General features: G+C 37.9%; 3 protein-coding genes and 1 long non-coding RNA gene across 5 annotated transcripts; all 4 read right to left on the reverse strand.

Annotated features, from left to right (window-relative positions):
• Positions 1-1,416: 1,416 nt before the first annotated feature.
• Positions 1,417-2,495, reverse strand: hspb9 (heat shock protein, alpha-crystallin-related, 9). The gene is made up of 2 exons (XM_044331738.1): positions 2,078-2,495; positions 1,417-1,967 (listed from the first exon to the last, which is right to left on the reverse strand). The coding sequence occupies exons 1-2, from the start codon at positions 2,299-2,301 to the stop codon at positions 1,505-1,507; spliced, it is 687 nt and encodes a 228-aa protein (XP_044187673.1). The 5' UTR covers positions 2,302-2,495; the 3' UTR covers positions 1,417-1,504.
• Positions 2,496-5,501: 3,006 nt separating this feature from the next.
• Positions 5,502-6,722, reverse strand: LOC122967210 (nucleoplasmin-like protein ANO39). Its single transcript, XM_044331740.1, has 2 exons — positions 6,600-6,722; positions 5,502-6,470 (listed from the first exon to the last, which is right to left on the reverse strand). Exons 1-2 carry the CDS (start codon positions 6,715-6,717, stop codon positions 6,082-6,084), a joined length of 507 nt encoding a protein of 168 aa, XP_044187675.1. The 5' UTR covers positions 6,718-6,722; the 3' UTR covers positions 5,502-6,081.
• A 1,941-nt stretch (positions 6,723-8,663) lies between these two features.
• LOC122966810 (leukocyte immunoglobulin-like receptor subfamily B member 2) lies at positions 8,664-16,378 on the reverse strand. The gene is made up of 5 exons (XM_044331142.1): positions 16,363-16,378; positions 14,391-14,702; positions 10,847-11,140; positions 10,410-10,703; positions 8,664-8,995 (listed from the first exon to the last, which is right to left on the reverse strand). Exons 1-5 carry the CDS (start codon positions 16,376-16,378, stop codon positions 8,664-8,666), a joined length of 1,248 nt encoding a protein of 415 aa, XP_044187077.1.
• A 5,076-nt stretch (positions 16,379-21,454) lies between these two features.
• LOC122967214 lies at positions 21,455-25,225 on the reverse strand. 2 transcript variants are annotated; one of them, XR_006398556.1, is made up of 3 exons: positions 25,137-25,225; positions 22,805-23,125; positions 21,455-21,542 (listed from the first exon to the last, which is right to left on the reverse strand). It is a non-coding gene; the product is annotated as an uncharacterized LOC122967214 (long non-coding RNA). The 2 variants fall into 2 exon arrangements; XR_006398555.1 differs by lacking the exon at positions 25,137-25,225 and adding an exon at positions 24,573-24,713.
• Between the last annotated feature and the right edge of the window lie 885 nt (positions 25,226-26,110).

The following is a 26,110-nucleotide window of genomic DNA, read 5'->3' on the forward strand; positions in this document are numbered from 1 at the left end:
AGGTGTCACTGTTTTTGTGTGTGTTTTGTCACAGTGGCTATCAGTACTCATGTGTTTCTTCCATGTTCTTCCCAGTCACTGTGTTTATAACAGCAAAATGGGTGAACTTCCTTAAATGGTCAGTTCACCCAAATTACAAAAATAAATAAATAAAAAACTATTCAGCCATGCAGATAGCTTCTTCTTTTTTTTTTTTTTTAGCCAGCTTTTGAATAATCTGTCTCAGAGATTTCTCCAGTGTAATAGAGGTCAATGGCATTCACAGCATTGAAAATTGATATAAAAATAAATAAATCAATAAACTGCTACATGGCTTTAAAAATCAGTGTTGCTGTTATTCTGGATAATTAACAAAACATACTTTTAAAGCTTTTATAGATCCCTACTAAAACTGTTAACAGCATGTTTCCGTGGACTATCCAGAGTAAAAGGAACACTGATTCTTGAAAAAGATGCTGCCGTTGGCATTTTTAAATGTACATTTTCTATATATTGCACATTACAAACAAAATTAAATTTACCTCCTTTGGGATGCAAGCAGATATCTCAGACACAGGTATCTCAAAATCTGAACAAATAACACCAAAACTATCCGCATGCCTAGATACCACTAGATGTAAGTAAGAACATGTTTTTATTTATTTCTATTTATAGATGTACTTATTGTAATTTGGGTGAACTGCCCCTTTAAATACTCATTCTAGGTTAAAGACTGAATCATAAGATGCAATAATATTACTTATAGCAGAAAATAGCAGGATAGACTATTATTTATATTAAAAGTTATAAATTCAATATATATATCAATTATATATATTGCTCTTCTCTTCTCTTCTCTTCTCTTCTCTTCTCTTCTCTTCTCTTCTCTTCTCTTCTCTTCTCTTCTCTTCTCTTCTCTTCTCTTCTCTTCTCTTCTGGCATTTCCACTTCTTTTCTCCTAATGCCTTTATTTCTTCTCTCCTCTGTTGTGAGCCCCTCAGGGCAGGACTCATAAAACATTCAACTGCTGCTTTTCTTTGTCACCTGCTGCGGCGCGCCAACAAATAACTTCTCCCCATGAAACTAAATGTCACTGGAACCTTTTAAAGTTAGTAATTTAGTCACCTGAGGGGAGTTTAATGCACTGCTAGCAGTTAGGACTTTATCTTATTCTTCCTTCCACTTTCTGTCTCCCTCACTCCCTTCCTCCTGCGTGTCTGTCCTCTGTGTAAATAGAATGCTGGCGCCATCATATGGTCACACAAGGCCATTATATATGTATTTATCTATTTCTTTCATAAATCCCTGTCCCATGTACACAGTAATGTAGGCTACAAATATTATTTTCTGAAAATCAAAAACTTTATTTTGTTTCATCAAATTATACAAATTACAAACAATTATAAAATAAATAATCTCTTCATTTTGTTATCGTAAACGTTGCTCATTGTAGACAGTCTTTTAGTGGAAGCGTGTGTGTGTGAGCATAAAAACATATGCATGTTTATTTAAGGTCATGTGTGTATTAGTCTGTGTGGTCCTCCTCTGTCTTGTCCTTGGTGATGGGAAATTCCAACGATGTCCTGAACCGAATGGGCACCTCATGCTCTTCACTGATTGGCTGTTTGGCCACAGGGGCGTGGATACGCAGCTGTCCGTCATCCATCAGGGAGCAGGATAGGCCGGACAGATCCAGGTGAGGGGGCAAGTCGATCTTTTGGGCAAATCCCATCTGAGAGGAGGCCGAGGAGCAGAAGGAAGCGCTGGAGGAGGAGGAGGAGCAGGACTGAGTCTCCTCGGCTCCGGCCTGCTTCATGGCCACCACTGCCAGGCTGCGCCCCTCCAGTTTGACTGTGATGTCATTGGGGGCATAACCGCGTGCATCTAGGGTCACCAGGAGGTCACTGTTGTTTTCTGTATCCTGCAGGGCTTCCTTTTGCAGCTCTGAGCTGGGAGTTTCTTTCAGCTGCTCTTTACCGTCACTCAGCCTGAAAGAGAATCAGAATCTGGATCAAAATCAGCTCCCTGACTCTACTGGTCTAAAACATAACCCAGGCAAGGTGTAGCTACTTCTGAGATAGCCAGTTACTGTACATACCTGGAGAAAGTGGAGGAAATGAAGGGCAAAGGGCTAAGTTTGAGCAGGTGGGGCCCACTGTGAAGCTCCCTCAGGAGGCTGTTGGCCAGCGTGACTCTGCGGTTGAAGAAGTCTTGCTGCAGCGAGGAGAGAGACTCATGATGCAGCGGCCACAGCAGCCGCTCCTGGCTGAAGAAAGGGTCATTGCCGAACAGGCTGTTCAAGGCTGCGTGCTGGGACATCATGTCAGAAGACAGTTCTTGATAAAAACCTTGTTTATAAGGCAAGCTATGAGTGTTGCGTATCCTTGCCGCTTTGGCTTGAGATTCTTCAGATTCCCCTTCTCAGACTTGATATCTCAAGGCTCCAGTGAAGAGTAAGAGCTGAGAGTCTCTTAAGTTTCTTCTGTGTTGTTAGTCCTCTTTCAAGTAGTTTGGGACATCACACAAGACTTCTCTCCTTTATATACTCCAGCTGCCCTGCTTTGTCCCTCCCACTGAGCTATTTACAACCCATGAGCTCACTGCTGTTAGTTCGCATGTGCCAGCGAGGTCAGGAATGCCCTGCAACTCATCAAAAGGCTAAAGACAGCTCATGGTCATACTCCTGGCTGTTTGAGTTTGTGTGCATGTGGCCATGTTCACACTGCTATCCTAATTGTGTTTTTTTCTCTCTTAATATATGATGTAGATACAGATTTCTAAAGTGTGTGACTATAAAAATGGTTAGCTTGTTGGCCATTTTTAATTCTGCAGAATAAGAATATCTGGGATGATAGTGAAAAGAGTTAATTCGTGTGAAATAACTGAAACTGAAACACTTTATTGAAAGCAAAAAAACAAAACAAAACAAACAAACCCTCCAGCAAGTGTAAAAAAGGTTTATATGATACTGACATTTAACTGGATATCATTGTTTCCTTCCAAATTTGTGTTTGTGATTTTAAATATTTGATGGCTACTAAAACTCTGTTTGTTTTCAGTTTTCATCCTGAACAGATGGGATATAACATATATACAGTATATATCATAACCTCTTTATATCCAGCGTCCACTGTAATAGGCAGTTCAGGTTCAGGTTTAAGCCAATAAAATTGTACTTTTTAAGATTTGACTTCTGCATAGTTACTAAGTAGACTCTAACCAACGTTAACCAACATTAAATGTCAAGTTTTGTGTTACTGGATTAAAAAAAAGAATGTACATCCCAATGGAAATTAGAATAACATAAAACAAAACAGAAGACTGAGAACAATATTATTCTGATGGTTAATGAAGAAAGGACAGCTGATTTTTTCTTGCAACAAAGAGTTATTTTAGATGATATCAAGATAATCTTCAAGTTATCAAGTTATTATAATATTTTACTTTTAGTTACAGAGGTTCTTAAGCTAAATGTACATTCTCTACTTGGATTTGGAGAACAAGGAGGAACATTCTGTCAAGACTGAGATAATTTTGTAAATGTGGACATTAGATAAATATTTCCTGAAAATGGTAACAACGTATGACATGAGTCATTGAATTTAGGGTAAGACATTGACATGCATGTACGGGGACAAAATGGCTAATGAGAATAAAATAGTAGGCCTGCAAATGTATGTAGTAAACACTTGGAGGGTCTAAAGAAAGATTGTAAAGTTTATAATAACATTTAATTCTACACCATCCCAATGACAGTGTCCATTGATGTTGACATAAAAGGTTTAATTTAGCCCGTATGGAAGTCCATTGCTACCAGGAAAAGGGAAAAAATAAATGTTTTGCATGATAAAAAAATATATATACTTCTGTTGAGTCAAAATTACGGGTTAGTTAGTTAAAATTTTGTATTTCATTTTTACCGTGCAGAACTTTTCATCCAGGTAGACATTATGTTGCTCAATAATTACTGCAAAACATTATATATTTTGTTTATTTAAAACATCTTGTCATATCTTATTTATTTAAAACAAGACATAACAGACACATAGTGGTTTTATGGGTTGGATGGTACGCAGATGTTGTTACTTTTGGACACAGCCAGGCGCTATTTCCTTGTTTGTGCTATGCTAAGCTAACCCAGCTGTTGGTGGTAGCTTCATATTTAGCCTACAGACACGAGAGTGGTATCAACTTCCTATCTAATTGTCAGCAGGAAAGTGAATAAGCATATTTCCCAAAATGGCAAACTATTCATTTACAGAATATATGCTGAAACTATAGTATGTCAGAGCTGCCATGACAAATGTTGTCATCCAAGCTAGTATTAGTTTGGACAACAAGACAAAAAAACTGAAATTCACTTTATTGCTGATGAGATGCCATTAATTGAAAAGTTTTACTTATCTAAAATATGTTCAAATCAAGTTGAAAGTGTAGGTATTAGAACAGATGTGTGGTCTTCTGCTGCTGTTACAGCTCACACACATTTTCATTATGTATGTGTTATATGCTCTATTTACATTTTTCTCTGAACAGATGCAAACTGAAATGCAAAAATCAGGCCTGAGCAGCTGTTCAGAAATGAGCCTGCAGACCAGCAGTGTGAGCGAAGCCTCTCTTGTCTCAGGTTACAAGGCTTCATCACTGGTTCTTCGAGGGATGAGCTCAGTGCACTAACATCCCCTAGAGAGTCTGTCTGCGTGTGTGTGTGTGTGTGCGCGTGTGTGTGTGTGTGTGAGGACAGTGTGCTAACATTACAAGGTGCCTGTGTCATATCTATTTGTGGCTGCCTAGGCGTCATACCGTAAACCTGCCTCCACATCATTGGCTCAAACTGTGATGTAGCTCGCATGTGATTGGCTCATTGTGGTTTTTGCCACCTCTGCTTGTCACAGTGTGTTGAGGCAAAATAGACAAATTTATATCAATCTATCTATAGTTTCTATATATTTTTGTTTAATCAATTGAACATTTTGTCAACAGTGTTGGTGTGGATGAATTCAATGTAACCTAATACAACTGCTAAGCATTTAATATTACTAATGTAAAATGTGTTTAGTTTTTGTTGACAGGGTCACAGAGGTGTTGTCACTTTTATGGCTTTGTGTTTTAGTTGTACTGGAATGTGATATCTGTTTATGGTCATGATGTGGATACAAAGATTTTGACTAAAGTGGGACAGATTAAGACATCATCAGACTGAAGAAAAGACAGATAGTCAGCTTTGAGTCATAAAGAGGGCTACCGCAAAAATAAGGAAGTGTGTCAGTGAACCAAGGGATGCCAGGAACAGAAATAGAAAGGGAGGTTCAAGATGGCTGCCTTTTCCTCAGCTATAAATTACTGGACTATTATTACACCACCCAGTCTGGTCAGTATTTATGGTTGTATGAGACCATCCTGCTTAAGACTCCCCATGGTTATATCTGGGTTATGTGTGTGTATGTGCATGTGCAAAGAGATGGGCAAGAAAACATATGACTTCATTAAGAAATTTATTTAAACAAAATAGGTATCTGTAAGTAAGCTATGTTTTCAACATTAATCACTTTAGATGTAGCCTTTAAAAAAATATTTCAAAATAAAAATGTACAATTTATGTATTTAAATTATGTCTTCAAATGATTTAATACAACAACAACAAAGATATTCCCTAGCAAAAGAAAAACAATAACAAAAACAAAGACACTTTTTCATTACTGATCCACTTCTCCACACCTCAACCCGAAACTCTGATAACATTATGCCTGATCATACAAAATGTAATTTGACACAATAATTACAGTATGTTTATATGTATATATATATGTCAATAACACTAAGCAATTCGACATAAGATTAAAGATCCTCTTCGGAGATGTTTTAAGAAATATAAAAACACGAATAAGCTTGAAATAATAATCCTGTTTTGTTCAGAAAAATTGTTCAGTTACCATGTTAAAAAAATCCTTAAAATTACATCCACTCCTTCATTCTCATTGAAAAATCCACAATCAATGAATATACAAATAGATTTTCATTTCAAACAGTTTAACTGCTGCGCATAAGATATCTCCTGCTTCACTATAAAGTCCAATCTCAGTGTCTAGCTAAATGACTAGCTTAGCCTACATTTACATAGTCATCTTCATCATCACTGGTTTCTTCTTCTTCATCATCTTCTTCCTCTTCGTTGTCCTCTACACCATGACAGAAGTCCTCGACATTTATGTAATTCACATCACTGTCCACGTCTTCATAATCACAACCTTCGTCCTCTACACTGTGACAGAACTCCTCGGCATTTATGTTATTCACATCCCTGTCCACGTCTTCATAATCATGACCTTCATCACTCTCTGGCTGCTCATAATCATCACTCTCCTCTTCCTCCACTCCGCATGCTTGCTCTTTGAGTTTCATCCTGGTGCTCACTGGCTCAACGTTCTCATAGTCTTCCTCCTCCTCCTCATCCTCATCATCGCCGTAATGGTTCTCAACACTGGTAGCCACTGGAAACCCGAGCATCGGAAAACAAAAATGTGTCATGAATGTGAAATCAGTTTGTTAAAAGCACAAAATTCTTTGGATGAAAGTGTGTAGTGAAAACTGAGGAATTGTGTATCCTGGTGAGCACAGACCTGGAGTCAGAGCGAGGGCTATGGGCTGTTTGGCTTGTCGTCTTCTCCTGCGGACCAGACAGACCACCAACAAGACCAGCAGGAGCAGCAGCAGACTCCCAGCGGCTACTGAAGACATCAACAGCAACAATGGTACTATCGGAGGAAAAAACATAGTCAAGGTTATGTTCGTTCTTCAAAACATACCTGATACTCTACAAGTATAATTTACTCCACAAGTAACTGCTGCAAGATTGTTTCACTGACAGAACTTCTACACTTTTTTATGAGAGTACTTTACTACTGTTTGGCTCACCTGCAGTTGTCTGTCAACATTCTCAGTCATCCAAATGCAACTGGACTTGCTTTACATTCTTGAAAACCAATCATCTCTCATCCTAAAGACTTTTTCAGTTCTGACTGACTGGGGGGAGTCCCAGGCATTAACCCTCTTCAGGATTAACACATTGGGTCATTCACACAGTTGTATATGAATTTTTTTTGTTGGGTTTTTTTTTTTTTTTGTAGAACTGAGTTTCATTGTGTGTGAACACACCTTAACAACAATACATAGGTCGACATTTAGAAAATTTTAATGTAATGTAGTGTTTGGGTGCAATGAGGAAGCACTCAACCATTTAGAGATATTTTATATGGTATTTATTTGCTCTTTTTTTCGTCTTTCATGACTATACAAAACTGCATCCTCTGCATACACTTGCACTTTAGTTCCAGAACAGTCTACAGGCAGGTCCTCTATACCAGTGGTTCTCAAACTTTTTTCCTGTCAAGCACCCCTAAACTGACACAGAATAGACCATGGACCTCCATTTGATATTTTTTGTCCAAGGGTCCCCAATGTGATAGGATTTTTGCTTTTAGATGTTTTATTACAGAAAGTCTATAAAACCCTTGACCAAAATAGTTAATTCTGTCATTGTGTTACTTATAGATGGAATTACAGTGAAAATAAATTATTCCCTTTTTTGCTTGGGACTCCCTGGAACCCTCTTAAGGACCCCTGGGGGTCCCCAGACCCCACTTTGAGAACCACTGCTCTATACAGACTGTATACGGATTGTGTAAGAATAAGGTAAATTGGTGGATCCCAGTGTTGTACAGGAGGGACCATTTGGCCGCTGTTAATGAAATAATATTTAATCCAGGAAAGTGCTTCATTAACTTAACATCCAGTTTTTCCCTTTTTTTAAATTTCCATTTAAATAGCTTTTTAAGGTTAGAAAAATATCTTACTTCACTCTGTCTGACAGTATCGAATATATTGTGCCTCATCCTGTTTTATCTCTTCATTGAAACTATGTATGATGTTAACACTCCCAGTCCCCCGGCCATGGACCAGTGCCAGACCATCAAACATTTGCAACCAGGTCACAAGGAAATAATATTTTGGGGTTTGGGGGCAAAAAACAATGAAAAACAATTATGTAACATTACAGTCAAGTAAATTAAAGTCAGCCCTCAAAGGGCTTTACAATCTGTACAGCACATAACACCCTCTATCCTAGGTTCAGTGAACATGGCACAGTCTGCGTTTTTTCTCATCACTACTCAACCATTCACCTAACAACAATAACTGTCACCACCATCTTTACGCACGCAGCAGTTCATGAAATCAGTATAAAGCCAGTTGTTTGCTGAAAGGTCTATTTGTATTTTTTTTTAATTTAGTAAGTAAACACAATAGAATACAGACCACATAAGTTCAGTTTCTGTTTCTTGTTTAGTTTCGTTTTTATGCTCGCCCACGCTCTGTTTTGTGTGTTCCTGTTTCTGTGCGTGTGTGTGTCTCTATGTGTCTCTGTGTGGTGGGAGGATAAATAGAAGGAGATCATGCCTGAACCAAAACTTCGGTGGTTGATAATTACAGTATGTATGTGAACCCACAAACTTTATCTTCCAGTGTGCATAGTGAAAGGGTGAGGAGAGTAATTAGCACCAGTGGGTCATATTTAGTTGTGTTTAAGTTAACAATATAAATAGGTTATGTGACTCTGGTACATTGGCAAATGTATCATTCAGCTATTGTTCATAAAATATATCAATGCATAGCTTAAATTCTACAGTCTACTTACATTTAATGATGACAGTAATTGGTGCTGTCTCTGTTGAACTGAACTTCTGCCCAGACAGACTGACTTCATAAACACAGCTGTAGTTGCCCTGGTGTTCATACTCAGACTCAGGGAAGTTAAAGGAGGCTGAGAGGTTGACTGCTGGCTTTGTGTAATTAATGTTGGAGCCAGAGAAGATGAGAGAGAAATGGCCTTCACGATAGATGGAGTTAATGGAGCAGGTAAAGACAAAGCTGGAACTCCTGGTGACCTCTGCACCCTCAGGACCCCAGACCAGCTCTCCATTAGGAGATGTCAGGGAGATATTGGGCTGCTGCAGTCTCACTGGGTAGAAAAAATGGTACACAGGATTTAAAAAATATACATTTTTTAAAAATATACATTTAAAAAATATACATTTTTAAATCAGCAAAGATGAGATTTATTCTGAATTCTGGATATTCGAGCTAAATTATTCTAAAAAAAAACATTTCACAAGACTAATATCAATGCATTTTTCTAAAAATGAAAGAAAAATGAAGGTAAAAACAAAGAACCGAGGATAAGTGATGATTCTATGATTTTCACTTGGGGTGTAGCACTGGAATAATCATAGACTTTTTAGTTGATGATTATTATTATTATTCGATACACTGATTTGCTTTGAAAAACATAAATGTTACATAAAATTAGTTTGCTTATGTATTAATAAACATTGGCAAAACATCTTAAAATTATCATTTAAATGCCAATTAAAAATTTTACAATACTATTATTCTAATAAAATAATGAAAGGAGAAAAAATTGACAGAATTAATTAAAAAAAAACATACTTTTGAACATATTCAGAGGGCTTTTATATTTTTCATGCTGTTCCATTTACTAACATGCCTTCTTCTAATAATAATTAAGCAACCTGATCTGTTGTAATGTTTAGTTTTTTAAATAATTATGTGTAATAGGAATATAGCTGCTACCTTAGTGGCAGCTACTGAGGATCCAAATAAAGAATAAGAATTTTCCTTTTTATCGCTTTTCATAGAGCTTGACTGCTTCCAAGTATTTGTACAGAGAGCTGAAAATGGTATCTGTCTTCTCATTAAACTCTAAACAGTAAAAAAGCAAATGTAATTGTTGCCAGAATGCAGACAAAGACAATGCAATTTTGTGTGTGTGGTGTTTATGGACATTATTGTTCCATATTGCAATGTGCAACAGAAAGGGAGCCACTTATCAATGGAAAACAGTGAAATCTCTGGGGTCACCTCAGAAAACAAAGCAATGAAGAATAGCAATGAACCTCCTTGGAAACCACTTGACTGGTTATTTGTTAAGATTTCTATTTTGAAACTTAAGCGACATTCCAGTTGCAGTTTGACTTCTCACCTTATACTAAAACATGTCCGTTTCCTCTTGTTCTTTAGCTTTTTATATTCTCAATGACATATCACTTTAGTTTTTCAGCAGCTACATAAAATATTTTGAAGGGAGATTTTAAGATTGTCTTCACTCTTACTAATACTAATTACTTCTAGTGCTGGTTATATAGTATTTTTGAGTTCTTTTAATAATAACTTTTTGAAACACAATTTTTAATCATGACAGCAAATATAGTTGCATCACAATTTGTTTTGTTATGAAGCTAACGCCTTTTATCTTGTGATGTTTTCAGACAGATTTGATGGTGTTGCTGCACTACTGTTGTGTGATTTTTGTTTTGTTTTATGATTTAATGTATTGATTAATTTGCTTTTCTTACCAGTGACAGAGAGTCTTACAGAGTCACTTAGAGGGGAGTTGAAGTTTTGTCTTGAACCACTTATTTGATACTGACACTGGTACGATCCCTCATCATCAAAGTTCACATCAAGGATGTTGAAGGTTGCAGGGTTTCTCCTTGATGTTTGAGTCTGTCTGTATGAACCTGAGGTCTTCTTCAGAAGGAATGTTCCACCTAAAACCTGAGTTGAGATTGAACAAGTGATGCCGACGTTCTGACCCCAGTTAACCTCACCAGCAGGATTCATGGAGATGCTGGGCTTTGGGAAGCTCACTGAAAAAGCAACACAATATTAGAGTATTAAATGTGTTGCCTTTGAGCTGAGCTTTATATTCTGCACTCTTATTAAGTTGCTTAATTTCCATTGATTATACACACAAGTGAATAAAACATCAAGTGCAGGACTAAGATCTTACCAGTAACAGAGAGTGTGACAGAGTCACTCGGGGAGGAGCTGAATGATTGACTTGAAATGCGTTTCTCATACTGACACTGGTACGATCCCTCATTATCAAAGTTCACATTAGGGATGTTGAAGGTAGCAGAGTTGCTACTTGATGTTTGAGTCTTTCTGTATGAACCTGAGGTCTTCTTCAGAAGGAATGTTACACCTGAAACTTGAGTTGAGACTGAACAAGTGATGCCGACATTCTGACCCCAGTTAACCTCACCAGTAGGATTCATGGAGATGCTGGGCTTTGGGACATCCACTGAAAAAATAGCACAGTAATCAGTGTGAGTCACAGCATTCAGTGTTATATCCTTGATTCACATTTGTTTTTCCTTTATTTCAGAGCTCAGTGAGCATGTAGTGGTGAAACAACCACAACTAGCATGAGGCAACTATTGTGGGCAGAATTTGACACACATCAATTATCAAATCACCAAGTCACAAGCTTTGTTTATCCAATCCTTAAATTTTTATTCATGATAAATGATGAAAAAATAATTTAAAAAAATATATATATATGTATAAGGCACTCCCTTCTCTTTTGGCTTGATTATATTTCAGCCTCTTAACAAGATCTGACTGGGGGAGTCGTGATCATTTACTTGTTATATACAGTGACAATAAAAAGATATAAAATGTAAATGTTCTGCATTGAAAATCCAACTTCAGTGAAACTAAACAAGTAGTACATGTACTTAAAGTAAGCAGTTAATTTGATCTACTTTATACACATTTAAGTCATTTATTCTTATGGTTCCAAACCTAGAGGTCAGGCCCCTCCAATAGGTCATCATATAAATCTGAGGGGTCGAGGCATGATTAACGGGAGAGGAAAGAAGAAAAAACAAAGTTCTGCCACACAAATTGATATTCTTTTCTTTCTTTTTTTAAAAGGGGACATATTACTACATACCATAATTATATTCTGGGGCTCTCCTGGAATATCTTTGCATGATTTATTTATCTCATACTGACCCTTTATGCAGCCCCTCACTTCAGCCTCTGTCTGAAACAGGCTGTTTTAGCTTCTGTCTCTTTAAGATCCCCTCTCAATGAGCCCACTCTGTTCTGATTGGTTAGCTCCCCAAAACTGTGTCTTGACTGACTTCATGTGGTTCAAGAGGTTATACACATACTGCAGTAGTAGCAGCAGGATTTCACTTCTTTTTCTCGTTCTTTACTCAAAATGGAAACTTCTCAATTACATCCATACATGTTTGAGCTGGAATGTGATTCCAAAATATGAGAGAGGACAACATAAACAACACATGAAAAGACCTTAGCAGTAACCTTAGCAACCAAGGCTACAGAACAGACAGCCATTTGTGGGCAAGTCTGACCTCATCATGAGGAGGAAGTAGAATTAACTATGCAGACAAAGTGTTCAGGGCAGGTTGAAGCCCTGGCTTTTGACTTGCAGGGAGCATTTTTTACTTATATTCACCTCAAGTTTTGGAACTCTGACCATGTTTAACATAAACATCCGACAGCAGTACATAAATAACAGAAAACCACAAAAAGCAGAATATGTACCTTTGAACTTTTATCAAATGTTTACTTTTTTATGAAATTTTCCTCTTTGAGTCTCAAACTGTTTATTACTTTATTTTAATGAAATTGCAGCACTGGAGAAAATGTTCTTTGGGTGATAATTCAAAGATAGACTGTCAGTGGAGAATTCCTTTGACAGTGTTTCTTAACAGTAACAATGAAAAACACTTTCTATATTGGTCCACTTTGGGGAACTGCTTGGTTTCCCAAACATCAGCTTAACATTGTGCAGACTTTATAAAAATCTTGTCAGTGTAGGTTTTCTGCTAAATTAGAAAAGAGTCATTTTACAACTATGTGTCTCCTTGTATGTAACACTTTGAGGTTAAAGTGATCAGTATTGTGTCACATGGCCCCTCAGACTGCCAATCAGTCTGTTGTTATATCATTATAACATACAGTATATCATGTAAGTGATTAAAATGTTTTCTCACCTGAACAGACGACACCAGCGTCCTCATGGTGTCCACAGTCGTGTGTCCCAAATCCTCTGTGTCGACACGCAGTTAGAGACCTTTCACTGCCTGAACAGTGCACATCATCAAGCCAGATTTGTCCTGTTCCTTCACCAAAAAGAGTAGATTTAAGGGCACTTACAGCTGTCCCACAGGTCAACTGTCTGCAGACCACCTTAGCATCATTTAAGTCCCAGTCGTCATCACAGACTGTTCCCCAGGCGTTGTTGTGATAGATTTCAACTCTTCCAGAGCACAAAGTAGACCCAGCTAATCTGATCTGAACACCTAGGCACAGAACACAGAAGACAAATTAATGCTGGATAGAACAAGTATCTCTTGTGTGTGTATCTTGAGATCAGTTTTACCAAAACCATTAATATTGATTCTATTAAGTGACAGCAAACATTATTAGCAGTAAAAAAAGGTGATACATGCACATATCATCAACACTAACTATTCCAATATATGACATTATATTATTCATTTCACAAGTAGGTTTTCTGAGACTTGTGGCAGAGTTTGGTGAATCTTGGAGGGAAACAATGTCGGCGTCACTGTTACTTGGTTTTTATGTCAGAAGCCTTGAACCAGCAGGGCTTTGAAAAGAGGCTCTAATGGAAAGCAAGGCAAGGCAGCTTTATTTGTATAGCACATTCATACACTGGGACAAGTCAAAGTGCTTTACAGAGTAATAGAAATACAGTAAAGGTAAAAGATTTAAAATTAAAACGTGGAAAAGTACAGACAAGAGACACTCAAGAAAAAATACTTAAAAAGTATAAAAGATAAAGTAAAAAAGACAAAGTACTTAAAAACCAGTGCAGTTCAAATCAAGTGAAATAGAAAGATCACCCTGTTTTATTCTAACTCTTGAGACAGCCAGTAGGCCAGCCCCAGATGTGCGGAGGCTCATATGGCACAAGCATGTCAGAGATGAACAGTATTTGGGACCAGAGCCACAGATTTGTAGAGAAGTAGCAAGGGAGTTTCCTTATATAGTCCTGTTTGTGCTATCAGATGTTCTTTTCACACACACTCACATCTTGTGCTACAGCCTTGATGCATGAAGAAAGCAGAAGAGAAGAAGAGGCCTGAGGTCTGGTTTGGTGGGAAAGGACAGAGGCAGGCTGTATGTACTACATGTTTGGTGGAAAACATTTTGTGTTGTCATTAATATTCCTGCTTGGTATCACTCAAACAGACTGTTGAAGAAACAAACTACTATCGTCACAACTGCCAGTAAGATATAATGCTTTTCACAGTTATCAAATGCTCGATCCACACTTACATCACAGTTTGATTAACAGTGGATTAAGAAACATTTCACTCTTGCTACTCTGCTATTCAATGCTGAAAACATGCTGCAGAAAGTGGTTACCAGCTGTTTTTCACCACTGAATGGTGTTGACACACATCACAAGCCACACTGACTGGATGACAGAACTGTTATAAATCAAGGTTTACATTTATTATAAATACTTTATTCCAAAGTTTTCTCACCTGAACAGACGACACCAGCATCCTCACCGTGTCCACAGTTGTTTGTCCCAAATCCTCTGTGTCGACACGCAGTTACAGACCTTTCACTGCCTGAGCAGCTCACATCATCAAGCCAGATTTGTCCTGTTCCTTGACCAAAGTGGGCTGATTGAGGGGCCTCCAGTGACGTCCCACAGCCCAGCTGCCTGCAAACCACCTTAGCATCATTTAAGTCCCAGTCGTCATCACAGACTGTTCCCCAGGCGTTGTTGTGATAGATTTCAACTCTTCCAGAGCACCGAGTGGATCCAGGCCCAGCTAATCTGATCTGACCTATCAGGCACAAAAGACGTAACACACAAAATTTTACAAATGAAGTAAACACTTAAAAAAGGATTTTATGCATCACACAGAGGAATGTACTGACCTGAAGCAGTTGAAGTTGAGGTGAGGAGAAGATAGACTATCGGAAAGAAAAAACACAACATGGCTCATTATATAAGCTGAAAAGTGCTGAGATGAAAATGCCCTTTTTCTGATTTAGGTTCCTATTTTAATAAAACAAAGTCAAGAATCTTAAAAGTGAATTCCAAAAGTCCTCCTTCTTCTAAAATCTGTATACAGAAAAACAGTTGTTTAGAACGACATTTTAGAAAATGCATCAGGCTCAAATAGCAACGGTTTCTCTGTTCTCTGTCGTACCGACGACAGAAAACTGAACTAAAAACCGCCTTGTACAGAAACATTCACACTGCTTGTCCTTCCTGGATCACTTCCTCTTTCTCTTTCTGGTAATTTGTTTCTTTTTTTTTTTTCTTCTTCTCACATTAAATATTCTGGAACCATAATGTGCGAGGAACAAAAGTTGCAGCACATTTGTGTACAAAACTCACTTTTAAGCAAGCCCTGTACTTCTGAGTTATTACCTATGTCTTGTGTATTATGTCATCCACATTTTTACTATACAGTATATTTACTTAAAGTTTTAATGCGTAAGATTTTTGTAATGAAGTCAAACCTCATTTTTGATACTATTTGTGGACTGCATTTTTTCTGCAACAGCCATTCAATATATTTAAATTCAGAGATTTTCTCTCTATATAGTGGCTTTTATTGGTAGTGGTGGAGTCTGCCATGGCAGCGCTGGATTCAGAGGAAATATCATGAGGGATTCACAGTAAACAATGCATGTATGTAAGCACAAGTTTATCTCATTAATAACAGCCTCATTTTATATTTCTCACCATATCAGAGCTATATTAAGTTACTGCTAATGCAATGTAAAGATTTCCTACTGCTGCTGCTTCACATTAAAAGTGTTCAACTGTCAAAACACAGGGTGGCTTTTATTGTGAAGCAGCCACAGGAAACAATGTGTTTGTCACCTCATCCTTTCCAAAGGCAAAAACTGAAAGAGCAATGTAAGAGTTTGTTTGTCTGCTCTAACATAAACTGCAAATGTTAGCATATCTGGCTAACTGGCTTATGTGCTGTAGTGACCCAGCGTTACTAACAAGTCCACGGCCATTTCATACCACACTTAGAAGTCTGCTCTTGTCTACCTCTTTCTACAGGTGCTGTGAAATCTGTTTTCTGTTTGCTGAACCAGCAAATGTACAGATATTTTAATCAGTAATGTTGGAAACCTGCAGCTACAACCTGAATATCTCAGCAGCAAACTATCTGAAAGGCTGAATATGTATGATTAAATACACATACACCACTTTTACATACAAGTTAACATTTTTAGTAAATTGTAAACTTTCCAGCTGGCTCCTACAGGTTGTAACAAAGAATTTAGTACAATTTAAGAACCTTCACAGTAGCATAATCTGATAGTTTATTGTTTAAGACCATCAGAGGTGGAACAGACTGAGGTTAGTAATTGTGCCCTTGATATACTGTAGCTATGACATAGCCAAAATAGAAGTAGAGGTCACATAGCCACACACAGCCAGTAACAGCAGTTCATCTTTAAGCACGTCTTACTCACCACAAACCAGCAACATCCTGGTTCTTGCAAATAGTGCAGAGAAGCATCTGGGCTCAGGAGGGCTGGTACAGACACAGAAAGGCAGCACTACAGTGTACTGCTTGTGTTAGCAGTGACAGGATCTCTCTCATTGACACATTTCACTTTCATTTGCTGCACTGAAGCAAATTAAGAGGAATTGTGGGCTAGCATTTCACAGCCCATCCCCATGTTTTTAACACTGACATTTTTTTTGAGGCCACAAAGACAGCAGTTGCTTCTCTCCTACAGCTGGGAAAGTCAGACTGAAACCAGCACTAGTTCCTGCTCAGATATTACAAACTCATCATTAACACAAAATTCAGCTCCTCAAAGACTGTGGACCTGGAGGAGTATTACTTCTTTAGAATTATTTATTTTCTTATTAGTTTGTGTGTAGCTCCCAGTTTGTAGCCCCAGGGCTGGCTAAAGCCAAAGGCCCTATAGGCATTCGCCTTGGGTGCCACCTTGTCTGGTGGGCACTGGTCACCCTCAAAGAAAAATAAATAAATAAATAATTAAATAAACAAATAAATAAATAAATGAATAAAACTTCACCAGTGGACGCCCTTCCTCATTTTCTTTCCTGAGGTAACAAATGAACAAATAAAGAAAAGAAGAAATTTTGCTCCTCTGTTCCTCACAATTTTTCATCTGCCCTCCACCTGAACTATGCGCACTGAAAGAGAGTAGTGGGACACTGCTGATGTGCATCACAGCTCAAGTCCATGAGGAGATGTCAAGAAGCAGATATTCACATTTTATTTCATAATGAAAAGGTCCAAACTTTCAGGTGCGCAAGGAAGAAAACAGAGAAAAGAGGAGGAGGAAAATAAAGCCCAATATAGAAGTATATTGTGTTATGTTAACGTTAGACGTTTCCATTGTAGTAGCCTGCTAGCTAAGTAGCAATAAAGCTAGTGCTAGGTAATGATACTACGATAGCTGCTATACTCAGATAATGTTACAGATTGAAGGATATGAGACTGAATGGCAAGCCAGTAGCTAGTTATCTAGAACCTGGAAACTGTTCCTTCCTAGAACGTAAGACATTGTTCTGAAATTTCACTGACCAACGCTATATCCATAAAAACATAGAATTCTGCACTGGGTTGCACCAGCTATATATAAGCTGGCATGAGGCACTTGGCATTGTTGCACATTGTAATAAGCTAGATTGATATTGACATATTATATCAATAAATTAGGTTTATACTGGATTACTGTGTTGTAAAATGGCAGCAATTAATGAAAAAAATAATGCTATTTAGTTGTTACTCAGAGTAATGTTGGAACTTATCTCCGTGGTGCAAGCTTTTATTTTAGTAATGCAAATCCTAACCTCACCTAGGGCACCAAAATGGCTACAGCTGGCCCTGTGTAACCCTGTGCCAGCAAATAACCGCTGTTCTCTCTCTCTCTCTCTCTCTCTCTCTCTCTCTCTCTCTCTCTCTCTCTCTCTATCTCTCTTTCATTTTTTCATTTCAGAAGACATGATATCTGAAAATCTAATTATGCACCCACATATGTATGCATATGTGTAAATGGATGTGTATATTCATATGCATTTGTGAGATGGATGACATTTTTTACTTTGGCTCCGTTAATTGTGGTTTTTGACAGCAGAACAAGTTGGAAATATAACAGTTAAGATATTATCATCTTATAAAATTGATTTGGCTAATGTGTAATGAGTTGCCTATTTTCACATCCAGCAGACACAGAGCAACACTAGCAATTATTTGGAGTCATGATTCTGGCAACCTGGGAATTGTTCAATGTTCACGCTCCTTTTAGCTCTGTTTTAGATTAATTGTTGTAGATTAGTAAGAGTTTTTTGCCTGCTGTGTCTGGAGACATGGTTGATGAGAGTGAAGTTACAGGCCATGAAACCAAAAAGATTAGCTAAAAGGTGCTAAAAGTCTCCATAGCGCTGAGGGAAACTGTAGAGTTTTGGCATTTTTTTGGGTTTTGGCTTTTTTTTTCATGTTTTTGGGGTAGTCACGCCAAGCCATGCCGGGAGCACTCAGGTCGAGCTGGCAAGCTGCAAGTGTTCCATTACACAGCATGGCAGGTAAAAGAAGTTGTTTACCTGCTGGGGATGTGCTGTTCAAATATCTCACTGTGGCTGTTTCTGCAGTGCAGCTCACCAAAGTTATCCACTAAGTGAGGATGCAGTGGAGATGTGTTTCATCGTGGGTTGGCTTGGCTTGGTTTGGTTTGCTAAAGTGAACCAACCCAGTATAATGGAAAAACTGTCATTGTGATCACTCTAACAAGTTGACCAAATAAGTCATTTTTCCACGCACTCCAGGACTACACATATGGGCGTTTTCTAATCTGGCACCCCTATCGGCAGTAATCGGCAGGACAACATTTGTCTGTGCGTTCCAAAATGGTTACAACTCATTGTTAAAAAATAATGTTTTGTGATGTGACAATACTACAGTTAAGGTCTTATTAGGTTTAGGCACAAAAACCACTTTTTATACTTTTTACTTTTTATTGAGGAATTTTTTTAATGTTTTGGGTTAAAATGATCAAATTGTTAAGGGTAGAGAAATGTGAATCAAAGTTACCTTCGTTGTCATGCCTACCATAATAACCATGAGGTTAAGGTTAGGGGACAATCGTAGTTAGGTTTTTTTTAAAAAACTTTCCCGACTCACGGTTGGACATGTGACAATCGTGGTTGGAAAAGGTAAAGGAAGAGTGGTCTCTTTTGGTAAAGCCCACAGTTGGGTGAATACCTCCATGCATGCCACGCTAGATGGCATCTGTCACATAAATTTAACTACATGTCATTTTTAGGCAACTCTTGTCATTTCGTTTGGGAGGACAGCCTTGATCTTTCTCAGTGGGTTTGTCAAGGAGCAAACCATTTCACACGATGCATTTTCATTTCTCCATTGTTAAAATGAAGAGATTAATAATATATGTATACATATACACTCACAGAGCAATTTATTAGGAACACCAATAGAATCTAAAGAATTCCAATATGACAGCTCTGCCATAAATTCTGCTTTGACATTGTCAGAATGGTGATTATTGTATTTTATGTTTATTATTGAGGTTGTAGTTGGTGGTGATGGTGTACTGGAATGCATTATATTGAAATGTGTTCCTAATATTTTGTCCACCCCATTAACATACATGAGGGCAATAAAACATTTTCAATGTTCGATGTTTTCTTTTTAGTAATGTATAGATCAGTATAGACTTTCTGTTTATGTTGTAGCTATTTTTGTCATTATATATATGTAGTTTTAAAACAAACCTCCATTTAATGGCTTGTTTCAAACCACATTGAGACTTTTAATGTGAGGTTAATTGAGACTCATGTCATTAACTGCCCTACCAGCATGTGTACTGATGTGGTGTGAAGAGGTAAGTTTGGAAGAGTTTTTTTCCGCTGCCCCCAAGTGGTCAGAGAAATCAGTTATTGCAGGTTTCAAGATCCCCCTCCAGACATGTTTTAAGGCAAATAAAAATACTTGTTTAAATTATTACTCGTATCTCGTGTTTTTTTCACAAAAAGTTCAATTACCTAGTTTAAAATTCTTGGAAAATGTCTTAAAATGCCTTAAAACGACATTTATTCCTTTTGCCTCATTGAAAAGTTCAGAATCTATGAATATAGAAATTGTTTAATATCAAAAGTTTAACTGATGGACACAAGATGTCTCCTACTTCACTGAAGAGTCAGTGTGTATGTGCACTGGAGGCTTCAAGTTTCAATATCACACTTGTATTTGCATATAAGATCACGATTGTCTCCATACTCGTCATAAATCATGCTCTACTCCTCCTTCAGTAGGCAAAGGTGAAAACAGCTTTATAACTCTGCACATACAGTACATCATTCTACAAAGTGAAGCAACAAGAGGAAGAACTAACTGAAAATTAACTTTTAAAGTCAGTAACATATCTTGGAGGGTTTTCTATCACTTGCAAAAATATCAAAAGTTAGAAGATTTAAATATCAAGACGATTCAAGTAAAACAGGTTTGACTATTGTAAAACTCTATATGTGTGTGTGTGTGTGTGTGCGCGTGTGAGTGAGTGTGGGCTGTAGCTGCCTCTGCCACAGCTGCAGCTGTGTGCATGATATGAACCATATCATATACCAGCTATGTACAGGAAATTTGACTGGCAAAAAACAGACAGATCTGCCAGTCACCGATGGCTGATCAGCTGAAAACAGACTGTTTTAGATCAGTGGATGTTTGATCAGTGTGCCTCTAATTAATATAGCTAATATCTTATGCCAAATTAGAAGGGCCTATGACAAAAAACTAACAAAAACAAACAAACAAAAAAAACTTTTACTTCTTTATCAATTAACAAGTCCGAGTCTGAGTCATCAGTGCACAAGTCCAAGTTAAGTCACGAGTCCTGAAAATTAGGACTTGAATTGGACTCGAGCACTACAACACTGGTTCAGAGTGCAATAAATTAATTCAGTTCAAACTTCTAATAATAGTCTCTAACACTTTTCTTCCTCAGTACATTTCCTACCAGCTAACAGAGTACAATTCATTAAGTGATGGTCTTCTAACTGTACACACTGTATAAGATTCACATCTGGTGAGGATGCTTTTTGTTATTTTGCTTTTCTGTAGCAAACCTAATGACAAGCCTGAAGACCTGAGATCTATCACAACTCTCTGATCTCATGTAAAATGATATTCTTCTGTTTTCTGTTTGAGTGCAGGTGTGCTTCTGTGTTTTGTATGGAACGCCACCAGGATCACTATTTGCTATAAATGGCTGGCATTTTTAGGGGCTTGGGATGCTTGAAAACTCATGAAAATTGGCACACATGTCAGAACTGATGAAATTAGCAAAGTTCTGTAGTGATTGGACTCAGGGCATAGCCAGGGGCTCAATAGTGCCCCCAGAAAGCAGGGTCATGTTGGGATAAAGTTCTTTGGATGTTCATGAAATTCGGTGGGATCATTGCTCTCATCATTTTTGGACGTGATACATATTTTTTGAAATTTTTTTGCCAAACAGGAAGTCAGCCAATTTGGATTTTGTGTGTCAATTTTGTCTGGCTCGTTGTCTTCTCCAGCGGGTCAGACAATCCACCAACAAGACCAGCAAGAGCAGCAGCAGACCCCAAGCAGCTACTAAGGACACCAGCAGCAACAACGGCACTGTAGGAGGAAGAACATTTGACAGTTTATCTATAATAACATCCGTTATCCCGTCATGCTTCAGATGATGTAAACAGGAAGTGCAATGGAGCAGGTGACGTAGGTGTGGGCCACAACTGAGCTGCTAGTTTTACACCTTTTAATTTTGGCAAATCCTGATCATAGAAAATGATGCTGCATGAGCTATTAGCACTTCCTGTTTGCACTGTAACCATGGATATACAAACTACAATCATCATATCACTAAATATGATGACTTCTCTCACTGGAGAGAATAAGTTGTGCTGATTCCAGCAGGCTGTGCATGATGTCTGTGTATTATAATGCCACCAGCTCTGAGCGTCTCCTCAACACTTTCAAAGCTCAGGTGATGAATATTAATACTCCACCTCCAGCACCAGTTTTAAAGGGGAGATCCACATTTTCAGCACTATATTTATATTTCGAGACTTTACTGGAATATCTTTCCATGATGTACAGTTCATAAATCTCCTTATTTATCTTACACTGGCCCTTTATGCAGCCCTTCAGTCCAGTCTCTGTCCAAAACAGGCTCCTGTCTCTTTAAGGCCCCCCCTACCGATGAGCCCACTCTGTTCTGATTGGTCGGCTTCTGGAAGCCGCCGCATGGCAGACTTCTGCAAGCTATGTAAACAAATAATAGTAGTAAGGTTTCACATCTTTTTCTTGTTCTTTACTCGAAATGTCAACTTCTCAGTACATGTTCAAGCCTGAATCAAAAGAGGAATATGTGAGTGGACAACATGAACAACCTCGAGACTACAGAATGGATGGTCATTTATGGGCATGTATGATGAGCTGACATCATCTTGTCAGAAAGGTAGAATTTTTTGTAATAAGTATAGGCCTACTTTAAAAAATCAGTTTTCACTCCTTCTATTCCCTACTGTTATTTAAAAGTGACAAAATTCATTCATTCATTTAGACGAGGGCCAGCTGATTCTGAAGTGAAACCGACAGCTGATAACAGCAGTGATGTGTTTTCACTCAGGTAACAAGAGTTCCTCTCTGAGTACTGTGTGGGAGCTGTATGCTCAGATAAATGTCAAATCTGGAGGCTGAAGAATCTCAGTGGTGAACTAAAACTTTACTGATCTGATATAACATTCAGCTCAGCTGTGTTCACAATACATCAGTACATTAGTAATTAGCATCAGATGTCTGGTTGTTAAGAACAGTAGAACTGAGCTGTTATTCATAAAATACAACAATGCTTAGCTTAAATTCTACAGTGTACTCACATTTAATGCTGACACTAATCAGTGTAGACTGTGTAGAAGTGTACTTCCGTGTGGACCATGTGACTTCATAGACACAACTGTAGTGTCCCTGGTGTTCATACTCAGCTACAGGGAAGTTAAAGGTGGCTGAGTGGTTGATGGCTGGCTTGGTTTCAATGATGTTGGAGCCAGAGAGATTGAGAAAGAAAACACCAGTGGGACAGTGGGAGGAAATGGAGCAGGTGATGAGAAAGTCATAACCCCTAGTGACCTCTACACCTTCTGGACGCGAGACCAGCCCTGTGTTGGATGTCACTGAGATGCTGGGCTGCTGCAGTCTCACTAGGTACAAAAGGGTACAAGATACAACAGTATAAAGGCAATATACAATTCCTTACTTCCAAACCAGACACTATGAGATCATGATTTATTCTAAACATACTAAGGCTATACTGTTCTGAAAAGCAATGCACAACAAGACTGATCTTTATGCAAATATGTTGCATCTGTGAAATGAAAGAAAAGTATTTAATTTTTAAAGCATATAGAGAAAAAATATACAATATATGATACAATAGCCCTGCCCTGCTCCCTGTGTCCTCCCCAGCTAATCAGCTCCCAGCCTACCCTTGTATCTTACCACCTGTTCCTAATTGTTTCATTAGATTAGTTTTTATTTAAGTCCTGTTTTTCAGTTCAGTTTTGTTGAATCCTTTGTTCTGTATTCTGTTCACTCTGATCTGCCACTTTTGTTTTTGCCTGCATGAGCCTAAAATAAAGTTAATCTTCAGCCTCGCTCAGCCTGCATTTGGGTCCACTCCACATAACATAAATTATAATTAGCCTATAATCTAATCTAATTATACAATCTATACCAAATCAAAAGTAATATTTTAAAATAATCTTTAAAATAACTAATTAAGAACATCTCAGAACTATCTCTGCACTGAAAGTGCAGATAATGAAGTTTGTCAGCTCTGTTACTGATTTAAATAGATTTTAAATAGAGTTTGGAATTTGTTTTATGTTTCCAGAACAGCTGCAATGTTTAACCCAACAGCCATTAATTCACATTTGGCACTGTTTGGGAAGCCCAAGCTCTAAGGGACAGTACGAAAGTTATTGGGGTTGGGACGGGTGAATCTTATATTGCGCTTTATTAAAAAATGCAGGATCCTCCCCAGCTATATCTATATTTTTGTTGTATCCTGCAAAAAATGCAATACTCCTTCCCGCAACTTCTCAGAACAATAATGCCAATTTGAGCATTCCAACACTGGTTATTATTATTATTATTATTATTATTATAATAACTGAATTGAATTACATAATTATTAGTGTGTTTTGGAGGTGTGGAAATTTCTCGATTCTAAGATGCATCATGATGTGGACGTGGATTATTCTGCATTCACAAATTTCAAAAATCAATTTTCTAAATGTTAGTTAATTACGTGATGTTGACGGAACGAACAAGGCGGAACTCAACTGGGCAATGCAGCACCTGGACAGTCTACAGCGCACACATGCTTAATATATCTTGTAGGTCATCTTCAAAAAAGGCAGCGGTTGCAAGCATTTTTTGATTTAATGATTAAATAATTACTGTTGCGAGACAAACGTGAAGTATATTGTGAACTTTCTGTGCCATCACTCAGAGATTCACGTTAGCAGAGCGGAGCAGCGATCAGTAGTAACAAATGAGACTAGCAGACCAACACACACTGCAGCATTAAAGAATTTAAACCAACTCTGAGGTGAAGAAAATAACTTGGTGCTCAGTCTGTTTCACCTCAAAAACCGTGTGCCCACTCAACGTCTTGGACATCAATGTCTTTCCCCAGAGCTAACGGTGCATCAGAAAGGCTGCTCTCCACTACTAGAGGCATGATGTTAATAACAACACAGCGGAGAACATTTTGTCATTCTCATACAGGCAGGAGACTGTAAGATGCTTTCAAATTAATTAATTCATTAACTAATACAGTTAACTTTTTAAAATAAAAAGGCTGCGGACCATTTATCTTAATCGCCAGTTATATTTCATATTGTATTTCAGTGGACTGATGACACCAGTGAATGATTTAGCACACAGTATACTGGAGCAAGAGAGTGCATTCAATCAAGAATCGGTTTTGAATCAAGAATTGATTCTGAATGGAATCTAACACCTAAGAAACCAGTATCAAATGGATTCACACCTCAGTTCCTTAATAAACCACATTTTCCCACAATTTAACACAGCATTAGCACAAAAAACTTAAGACCCTGGTGTAATTACACTTTTGTGCGTTTCTTGTTTTTTTTTTTCTTTTCTGTTTTTTTCCTGTTTTATTTCCACCTTTAATTTACTTACCAGTAACAGAGAGCTTGACGGAGTCACTAATGGGAGAGCTAAAGTCTCGACCTGAAACACTTGTTTGAAACTGACACTGGTACAATCCCTCATAATCAAAATCCACTTAATTGATGCTGAAGGCAGCAAGGTTGGTACTTGGTGTTTGGTTCTGTCTGAATGAGCTTGAAGTCTTTGTCAATATGAAGTTTCCAGGTAAAGAATGTTGAATTTGTGTTGAAATAGAACAAGTGATGTCAACGTTCTGACCCCAGGTCACCTCACCGACAGGATTCATGGAGATGTTGGGCTTTGTTAGGCCTTCTGGAGAAAGAACAAAATAATAAAATGTTAAATGTACTGTATCTTTGATTTGGATTGTTTTTACATTGTTTGAATTCTTTCTATTTCAAGACTCAATAAACATGTACTGGTGAAGCAGAATCAGAAATATGACTGATGGAGCAGCTAGTGAATATCAAATACACAGTCAAAAGCCACTTAATCCAGTTGGGTTTTTAATCAAATTCTCTTTGGGCTTTTTATGTTGCCCACCTCTTTAATAAAATAGAATAAATGAATAGTCTATATATCATCATTTATCCCCATATAAGTGCATCACAGCAGCAAAACATGTTTAGCCTTTGTGTTTGTCAAATAAGCCAGGCTATGGTTAAATGAAGCACGCAGCAGGATACAGTAGTCATATTAAAAAACAGACGGGGCTTACTGTGTAGGATGAATCTGAACTCATAGTGATTTGGACAAGAGATGTGGTAACATCAGTGGCTGTATTCATATCTATAACTGAGATTTTATTTCGTCTTCATTTACCTCTGCAACCTGGGAGGAAATGTTGGAAAGGGAAACAGATGTTGTATTGGTACAAGTTGCCCAGAAGCTACCTGGATACTGCTTGCAGGCAGGTAAAGGCAGTATAGGGACCTTAGAGGTCTTGAGGAGGCTTAATTGTTGATGAAGGTGACCCAGAGCTG

The sequence above is a fragment of the Thunnus albacares genome, chromosome 17, assembly GCF_914725855.1.
Source record: "Thunnus albacares chromosome 17, fThuAlb1.1, whole genome shotgun sequence".
NCBI lineage: Eukaryota > Metazoa > Chordata > Actinopteri > Scombriformes > Scombridae > Thunnus > Thunnus albacares.

Bases quoted from the DNA above. Each gene is read 5' to 3' on its own strand.
- hspb9 (XM_044331738.1), bottom strand. From the start codon at position 2,301: ATGATGTCCCAGCACGCAGCCTTGAACAGCCTGTTCGGCAATGACCCT. The intron at 1,968-2,077 runs GTATGTACAGTA...ATTCTCTTTCAG, and splicing joins ATTTCCTCCACTTTCTCCAG to GCTGAGTGACGGTAAAGAGC.
- LOC122967210 (XM_044331740.1), bottom strand. From the start codon at position 6,717: ATGTCTTCAGTAGCCGCTGGGAGTCTGCTGCTGCTCCTGCTGGTCTTG. The intron at 6,471-6,599 runs GTCTGTGCTCAC...TCGGGTTTCCAG, and splicing joins AGCCCTCGCTCTGACTCCAG to TGGCTACCAGTGTTGAGAAC.
- LOC122966810 (XM_044331142.1), bottom strand. The intron at 11,141-14,390 runs GTGAGAAAACTT...CTATTTTTTCAG, and splicing joins TGCTGGTGTCGTCTGTTCAG to TGGATGTCCCAAAGCCCAGC. The intron at 8,996-10,409 runs GTAAGAAAAGCA...TTTTCTACCCAG, and splicing joins TGTAAGACTCTCTGTCACTG to TGAGACTGCAGCAGCCCAAT.